The following is a 9,416-nucleotide window of genomic DNA, read 5'->3' on the forward strand; positions in this document are numbered from 1 at the left end:
TTACGCAGCGGAATTTAATGTCAACTAACTTTTAAAATATAATTAATGTAATATTGAGACCTCCTACAATTTGGAACCATAACGGCCCAAAAACCAAAACATAAATAGTTCAAACATTTCAAACATAATTAAAGTATAATTAAATAGCTTCAAAGTACGAAAACATGCAACTCTCTCGATCATCCCAAGCAACATGATTCCGATCTACCAACCTGCTATATTATTCTACTCCCCATCAATGCAAGTGCAAATGATAGATCATCATAGGGCCATTAAGGCAAAGGCCATGACCAAAACACACAAAGCACGTAGTTAGCAAAAGCTGAGTACTTACAAGCATAGAGTGAATGAAACTAAAACATGCATCACTCACTAAGTACTAATCAACATGCAAAAGCATATAATAATAAACAATCAATCATGAATACAAGACTCGACGCTTGACTCACAATTCAATTAGAATAAGCTTCGAACGGGCCAAAAGAAAGTTCCATAAAGGAAAAGGTGATGGGAGCCAACCATACACCAATTAATAAATAATAAAATCGGGCCATACCGAGTGTCGGGCCATACCGACGGAATTCCTGCGCATATTATAAATGAAACAACGTCTTGTATCATTAGTAGGAGTACGAGCTTTCCGGCAAGACTCCCCCCATTGTTCATACTCAAGGTATATACGTTCCAAGAGTTTTGAAGCTTGTTCCGGTTGCACTTTACGTTTATTAATATTTTATTTGAAGGTGAACTCAAGAATCAACAATGTACATTCATACAATTAATAAACAACAACCAAAACAACCTTATTTTAATGCTTTAAGACTTGTGATCAACCAAGCAAGACTCTTGTGAAATTACTACCATGTTCCTCCTCACCAAAGTGAGACTCCACATCATGCACATTAACATGAGGGTTGTGCCCTTGCACAACAAATCCTAATTCATTTTATACATAATATTCCCAACTAAACCCTACATATGCGGTGGCTTACATGAGCTAACCCTTCACATGTGGTAAAATAAATAGTACTACGAAGTACGAATAATTGGCTCAAAGTATGCTAGACATCCCGTACAATAGCATACAAATAAATAATCCATCCCTTGCATGTGAAACAAACCATACATGCATAAATATTGAACAACATGATTGACAATGAAATCCATACTCATAACAATCCCAACATGCTTGTTCAACCAATAATTCAACGATTCCAATATAATAATCCACATGATCGTTCACCAAGACAAACATGAATCCACCAAGTTCACGTAATATAATTCACATCAATAACAATCATGTAATGTCCCCTGACAATTAATGTGGTCTCCCTAGACTTGTACGTACTTGGAATACCTAAGTACGGGGGCCACTGTGCGAATCACGGCTTACTAGAAATCAACTCCTATAAACACAATGGAGAAACTTAATTATTATCCATGTTTACTAAATTTCCATCAACTTTGTTTAGTTTTAAAACACTCGAATTAATTAGAACTTAATCGTTCATTAATAAAATAATAGTCTAAATCAATCGTTTAAAACCCTAGCATGAAATTAATTTATTTTCATGTATAAAACCATTAAAAGTCGACGTTTTAAGTCTTTACAATATTCTGAAAAAATATAATTGATTATAATAATTAAATTCATCATCTAATTATGCTAATCAATCGCCCAAAAGGCTTAGATTAAAACTCCAATCATAGTTTGTAATTAAAACCATTAAAACTAATAAAAATTGAAGCTTTAATATATACTTCAAATCTGAAAATTATAATATTTCAATTCAAAACATTCTTCAATAATTCAAACATACAAATCCTCAAAATTCGGTGTTCATAACCAATCCCAGCATTTTAATTAATCAAAACCAATAATAATAATATAATTTAAATACAGAATTGAAATAGAATAGGCAAGGAAGAAGAGAATTATACCGAACCGGCCTATAGCACGGTACAATCACGATTTGAATGTGATTGGGCGCAAAAAGATCAAAGGAATACGGAATATAACACACGACAACACACACGACTTGTGTGTGCGCATGTGGTGCGACGGGACAGCAACGAAGGCACGGGCAAGGCTCGCGGCTGGGCGTCGAGCATGAGAGAGCACCGAGTGTGCGAGGTGGAATGGCGTCGAGGGCAACAAACAACAGCAGCAGCAACAACACTCGGCAAAGGCACGAGTGTTGTGCGGGGATGCAACGACGAAGCTAGACAACAACACGGGCGAGGGCCACGAGTGTTGTGCAACGAGGGGCAAGGCACACGCAAGAAGTGCTCGGCTGGGCACGGGTGAGGGTGAAGGCAGCAGCGACGAGCAAGGCTCGGGGCTGGGCTGTGCACGGACGAGAGCAAAAGAGAGAGGAGAGAAAAGTGAAGTACTGCAGCAGGAATTTAGAATGCTCATAACTTCTGATTTATAACTCGAAATTGATCGATTCTTGAGGAAAAGTTCAAGAACTTTTTGATATCTACAACTTTGAAGAAGAAATCTTTTTCTGAAAACGAACGGAAGTAGGAGAAAAACGGCCAAACATAAGTTCGACGAAAGAAAGAAGAATGTAGGGTTAGGGTTTTATTTTTAGGTTTAATGAATAATAGGGAGCGATTTTGAGGGTGAGCACCTATATTTATAGGCTTAGGAAACCCAAAGATGGGCTAGGCTTTAGGATTCCCTTTCGGGCTTCATTAAACATAGGATGAGCTTGTTTAATTTGTTTGGACTTGAACTTGGAATTGAATTGGGCTTGATTCATTTAAAATCGTTTTACTTTTGAAACCCAATTAAATTCACAACATTAAATAATAAATTCTTTTGGTAATAATTAAATTAACTAATAAATATTCTAATCAAATAAAATACATTTAAATAACATTTAAATGCGTTTTAAATTCTAAAAATCATAAAAATACTTTATAAATATAATAAAATATATTTATAAAATACAGAAAAATACGAGGTATTACAAATATTGTCAGAATCGGAAATATTATCGGAATCGGAAAATAATTCCGGAAAAGGAAATATTAAATATTTGTTCGAAACGGAAATTAATTCCGGAATCGGAAATGTTAAATATTGTTCGTATCGGAAATGAATTCCGGAATCGGGAATTTAATCGGAAGCGTATCGTACGAATTAACATCAGACGAGACTTGCTAGACGAAGGCCCAACACGAAGCCAGGCCGTCGCCTAGCAAGCCATACGCATCAAAACCACACGCCAAAGCCTCACCAGGCCCAGCGCAAGGCCAGGTCCAGCTAGGCGTGGCGCGCGCACGGATCAGGTGGGCTGCGAGCATTGGGCCAAGGCGACGTGCAGTTCGCGTGGGCCGCGAGGCATGCGCGCGGGCTGTGCGGTGTTCGTGCTCGTGTGCATGCTATACGAATCCTAAAGCTATCGGATTTCGTGCTATGATTAAATCCTAATCCTAGAAGATAGAAATTAATTATTTAGAGTTCTAAAAGGATTCCAATTAATTAATTAGTATTCTAACAGGATTCGAAATCCTTTTCCATGATTCTATAAATATATGCCTAGGGTCATAAATTTATACAAGAGTTTTTAACAAGTATTCATACAATAAAAGCTGTGATTTTTGAGCAGAAAAATCAGTCACATTACTTGCCCATTTAGCCGAAAATAATAGTACCTTAAGGGCGATTCTAGTTGGTCAATCTTAAGGCGGATCCGGACGTGTTGTGGACTATCTACGGAGGGACGACACTTGGAGTCCTAAAGACTTGTTCTTGTTCGGTTCAGGCGCAGCAAGGGAGGGCACGCTACAAAGTGTATGCATCTAAATTATGCTAACTGATTATGTGTAAATAATATGTTTCCTGGCATTAAGGTTTTTTCCGCATGATTTATGTTTTTCATATGTATCATAACCTAACAATTCGAACCCACATCTTTTGTGCTTTTGCACAATGCTATACCAATTGAGCTAGTAGGCTAGTGTTTTAAATAGAATGAATAAAAGTAAAACAAAAACTCAAAAATTTGTGGAGACGGCAAAAAAGGGTCAGTGAAGCCTATTATCCAACCTGAAGAATATATAACCAGAATGATCCTTTTCTTCTGTGTGTCCTTAGTGTCAGAAGGCTCAAAGATATGGAAATGCTCACTACTCGCCTGCTTTTACCAAAGATGCTCACTCTAGCCTGTAACATGAAATAAATACGAGATCAACATACAAACAAGAGGATTTGACTCACTGACAAATTTCGATGCTTTAATAAAAATGACTTTATTCTAATAGGTGAACAAAACAACAACAGAACATAATGAAAAAAGGGATAAATCTTGTAAAAAAGACATAGGTTTAAGAAATTTGACTCACATTCCCCTCCGTGATCCTTGACGGTGAAAGCTTCTGTTTTTGCTTCATGAATACGAACACCTTCACCATAACCTGAGACAACCTTTAGACCTAATCTGAACTGTCTGCTTCTTATCAAGCTTGAATTATCAGTGATTTTCAGTTCTCCAAGAGTTCCTACATCTTTCGTTGTCACTTGCACATGTCCAGTTAAAAGGGAGACTCTTTATACATGTATGGAAAATTTTGCAACTAGTTTTTCTCAAACATAAGGCACAATAAACTGACTCCGGTTCTGGGTATAGCTGATAACATCTAATTTTTGTCCCTGGAACAAGCAAATAATAATAATAGTTAGACAGAAAGATCACTACAATCTCAACACCTTCAAGACCTTGATATGCATAATTTTATATTCAGGGTGTTTGGAAAAAGCACATTAGAGGAAAAGAGCAGATTAGAATCATTAGATTCTAAATAATAGATTTGACTAGTTATATTTGGCGGTGTTTGAAAATAGTACAGAAACTTAGTTAGTACACTCTCCTTCCAAACATAATTTTCCTGTTAAGCTTTTAGCATACCTATTACTATAGAGTGGAGGAAGACAATTATTCACCCTGTATCAGGAGAGGTTACCACTTACCTAGGGGCTAGAAAGCCTCATGCCAGGGAGGTTACCTACTTACCTATGGTAAGAAATTAAGCATCATGCCAGCTTAATTCAAGATTTTCACCCAAAATGATCTTTGGCATGAGTTACTGCCTTCGTAAGTGGGAAATACTATTGTTTCAAGTCATCTCAGTCTCATAATTGTTGAGCAATCCAAGAAGACTGTCCTCTAACTTTCTCGAGATACTCTATCGACTCCTAAAAAGGTGTCACAAAAGTGGGTTAATTTTGGGCTCGTATCAGATATGATTCAAATGGCCATTTAGGCATTCATGTTAATTGTTAACTTCGTTGATTCCAACAGTTAACTTATATTCGAGTATCACCAACCAAACCTGTCTATATATTCATAAACTGGCCTTCGGTAAAGTATGATGAAATGACCTGATATATTCACTTCTCTAGTCTGCATTGTCACTGATTCCTGACAGATAACTACAATAACTAAAGACAACGTACAACAGCGTAAATTAAACTCGCAGAGCTGGGAGCATCCATCTGTTATCACTACAAATTTCAAAAAGATTTCACTAAATGTTCATCACCATCTGAATACCATCAACTGCCTCCGAAAGAACATGAAATGCACACAATCTGCAGAACTTGCCTGACCCATACTGCAGACAGAACATGTACAAGACCTCAGCAAACTAACTCAAAGTAAAACATAAAATTCTTTATGGTTTTAAACATACAAGAAATCCTCCCTTTTTTTAATATCAGATCTTCATTGGCTCTAAAGTGGTGCTAAGATGACTCAATTCTTGCTCTCACAAATATACATGAGATTTGAATAATGCAAAACTTAATCAATAGAAAACAATAATTAAACGGAATTAAACAAACAAACAAAAACTAATTCAAACCCTAATTTGTAAAATCGGTCAAAAATATCAACAAAACAAGATCAGGAACATGAATAAGGGAACAAAACATTATTCGAAAACCTAATTGTATACAAATCAAATACATGAACATAAAAATAATAATCAGCAAAATCGAAGAACAACGGCATACTAATTGAATGTAGAGAGAGAAATTAAAATAGCAAAAATTGAAACAAAATCCAAAAAATCAAATACGTACCTGGCAAAATAATTGGAAGAGAGTCGTAAAAAAAGGTGAAGATATTTGCAAGAACAACGAGAAACAACGTACGAAGTTGAAGAAGATGAAGCCCGATAGTAGAGAGGATTTGCAGGAGGAGAGAGAAAATTGAATGAAGAGAGAGAAAGAATTATGGGAATCACTATTGTGTGGGAAGGAGGTCATTCAACGCCGAGTATTTACCAAAATACCCTTAATGATTGATTTGAGCGGGTGAAATATGAGCTGTTAGATTGATTTGATCGACGACTGAAATTAGTTTTCAGTTCTCATCTTAAGGGGGTGTGTGTATTATTAGATTTAAATTTAAATTTTTTAAACAAATATACTTCATAATAAAAAATATCTCCCCAAATTATTTTGATGGTCTACTTTTTCTAGAGAAACTTTACGAATAATTTTTTTTACTTAACATAATTTTTGGTTTTCTTTTATATATATTTCCGCACACATATATGTACGCAAGAGAAAGGGTGTACAATTATTCATTCGTCATACATGTACTAATGTAGTCATACATGTACTAATGTAGTAAATTAGAAGCATATCGTTGTAGACTATGACCCCATCCCGCAGGACAGAAGGTAATATAAAGCTCCTTCACCAAACAACTCACCAAAGGCGAAGGAGAATCATAAGCATAACTAACATAAGACGGACAAGCGCTCTTAAAAACAGTCGAATACAAGCTTGGCCTACACTTTTCAGGGCTCCCATACTCGTTCCTGCAACAAAATCCATCCCAATCGAACGCAAGACAAGCACTCTTACAAGCAACAACATTCCCTCTTCCATCATTTACTTGCAACTCTAAGGGACAAATCTCTTTTATATCTCTCAAGCATCCTCTTATGGCGCATTTGGGTGACCGCCCGGCAATGACGGAGACAGGCAGGTTGTACCCGTCCACGAGACTAATGTCGTAGAAGCTTGGTTGGTTTTTATCTGTTTGAAATGTGAGTTCAACTAATGTTGCTGGGGTTTTTCCTATGAGTCCATTGCACTCGAGGCGCCCGTCACAGTCCCCTGTTTGACAAGCAGGTCTCCATGTTGGGTTGTTTGTGATGTTGTTATCTCCGCTATCTTCCTTGAAGTTGCACCCGGTTCGTGCCCAGATGCGGCCGCTCCAGTCCCATGGAGTGTTTATTTGTGATGACTGCTCGGATTTTAGGCAGAACCCACCATTGGCTATCATCGGATGGCCTGTGTTAGGGGCTGTTGCTGGCCATATTGTGAAAGGGCATTTGTTGGTCACCACTATAGGTACTATGTGTCCACTTACTCCTGCAACTTAAGGTAATTAATTAATGCCCCGTCAATACATTCCGCAACAATTAAGATAAATGATAGAAAGTGAGGAATAAGTATGGAAAGTGGGATGTAGTAAGAAACAAATAATAAAAAATTAGGTTGAGTGGAGTCGTGTAAGAAAATAATAGGTTTGAGCAAATGTGTGGCAAATTCTAAGGTAATTACTTTTTGGATTCTCATAATCCCTTAGAATAGGTTGAACAATAAATAAATTTTGTTAAAAGGCCAAAAGGAAGAGAAGAGAGCCTACCGTATAGAAGTAAATGGCAAACGATGGTACCGATAACTTGCTTATGTAGCTTCATTATGGTTGTCAAGAGGAGAACAATATAATCTGAGAACAAAGTAATCCGAGAACTCTAGTCTACGGAAATTGATTTATAGAATAGATAGTGTGGTGACTGGTGACTGGTAATTAACGTTGTACACCAGTATTTGTTAATTCTTTGATTATGCTTAAAGAATTGTGATAATCTTGACTTATTATTATTATTATCTTTTAATACAAGAAACAAACGTGTCTCTATGCCTCTATATACACCTAATTACTGCATTACCTACCTTGCAAGACAAATTACGAAAACGCAAGTTTATTTATTTATGTAATTTTATTTCCCTATTGATGGCATTATAATTGCATTTATCTGAAAATTAAGACACGCTAATTTTTTATGCACGCGATATGTTCTTATAATTTAAAATTTTGCACACAATAATACTTAATTGGTTAATTAGTTTCTGTCATTTTTATTGATAAAATTTGGTGATTTTGGTAATATAAACTGTTTTAAGTGTTTAATATATTTTTTTAAATTTACAAGGGTAAAATCGGAATTCACTTTTTTTGACACCGATTCAGACGTTTCTTTATATAATAGAGATATAAATCGGCTCAAAATTGTGAAAGTAGTTCGTTAAGTTATATAGAATAGATGTTGGGTATTTTATTTTGTTTTACGCAAAACAAATATATATATTCTAAGGGATTACAACAGCTTTTGTGTCAGGCGGCCTGACAGGCGCGTGGGGGTACGACCAACTCACTCGCCCACGCGCGTGATGTCACGCGCATATAAAAGCATTTTTTCTTTCTCCTCCTTGTTTCATCCGCACATTCCTTTAGTCTCTTCTCTCTCCTCCCTTCTCTCTCCTATCTCCTCTCTCCCCTCTCTCGTTCATCTTGCCTTCATCTATCATCGCCAGAGTTAACAACCACCACCACAATCAAGCCCACCAGGTTCCGATGTCAACATTCTACGCCTTTTGATCTCCTTTTAGTTTCAATTTCAAGTTTCATCTAAACCCTAATTGAATCTTCGATTATCGATTTTCTGACAACAGGAGGCAGTGGTGTGATATGGGACACATAAGTCATCATAGTAGTTTTGGAGGGAAAAGCAGTTGGCAAAAGTTAGTTAGTATAGTTACTAGCTTTTGGAATAAATTAGTTCCTTAAATTTAGGAAAGTTGTTGTTGGTTAGCTAATGTAATATTGTCAGCATATAAACCGAATGATCCTTGTAATTGAGAATCAATCAATACAACAACAATTTCCTCATCTCTCTCTTTCTCTCTCTATTCTGTTATCTCTCTCTCTCTCTCTCTACAACAACAATTTCCTCATCTCTCTCTTTCTCTCTCTATTCTGTTATCTCTCTCTCTCTCTCTCTCTCTCTCTCTCTCTCTCTCTCTCTCTCTCTCTCTCTCTCTTGTTTCCGCATTCTAAAAATTCTCAACAAACTCCATTAATAAGGAGGCTTGGGTGAGCTCCCTTATCATTGGTATCAGAGCAGACTGCTGCCGATTCCTCTTGTTTTTGTAATTGTGGTGTCCAGTCCTGGCTCCTGCTGCTACTAGAAGGAAGACAACCATGGATGATCAGTTCAGAAATCTGGAGAAAAGGTTGGAGGAGCAAAATTCCAAATTAGAAGACCAGAACAAGAAAATGGAACAAAAATTTGATGAAATGATGAAATTTATGCAAACGATC

At 36.6% G+C, this 9,416-nt stretch overlaps 1 protein-coding gene and 1 long non-coding RNA gene across 5 annotated transcripts; both read right to left on the reverse strand.

The window, feature by feature from the left end:
* LOC110777777 (uncharacterized) lies at positions 1–6,268 on the reverse strand. Of its 3 annotated transcripts, XR_008933104.1 has the most exons (5): positions 6,095–6,268; positions 4,357–4,663; positions 4,061–4,177; positions 1,349–1,406; positions 1–225 (listed from the first exon to the last, which is right to left on the reverse strand). It is a non-coding gene; the product is annotated as an uncharacterized lncRNA (long non-coding RNA). The 3 variants fall into 3 exon arrangements; XR_008933094.1 differs by lacking the exon at positions 1,349–1,406 and having other exon boundaries at positions 6,095–6,267; XR_002530578.2 differs by lacking the exons at positions 1–225; positions 1,349–1,406 and having other exon boundaries at positions 1,883–4,177; positions 6,095–6,266.
* Positions 6,269–6,506: 238 nt separating this feature from the next.
* On the reverse strand, positions 6,507–7,818 carry LOC110777778 (thaumatin-like protein). 2 transcript variants are annotated; one of them, XM_021982364.2, is made up of 2 exons: positions 7,677–7,818; positions 6,507–7,405 (listed from the first exon to the last, which is right to left on the reverse strand). In XM_021982364.2, exons 1-2 carry the CDS (start codon positions 7,729–7,731, stop codon positions 6,639–6,641), a joined length of 822 nt encoding a protein of 273 aa, XP_021838056.2. In that variant the 5' UTR covers positions 7,732–7,818; the 3' UTR covers positions 6,507–6,638. The 2 variants fall into 2 exon arrangements, with proteins under 2 accessions (XP_021838056.2, XP_021838057.2); XM_021982365.2 differs by having other exon boundaries at positions 6,508–7,399.
* Between the last annotated feature and the right edge of the window lie 1,598 nt (positions 7,819–9,416).

Source organism: Spinacia oleracea, chromosome 1, assembly GCF_020520425.1.
Source record: "Spinacia oleracea cultivar Varoflay chromosome 1, BTI_SOV_V1, whole genome shotgun sequence".
Taxonomy (NCBI): domain Eukaryota; kingdom Viridiplantae; phylum Streptophyta; class Magnoliopsida; order Caryophyllales; family Amaranthaceae; genus Spinacia; species Spinacia oleracea.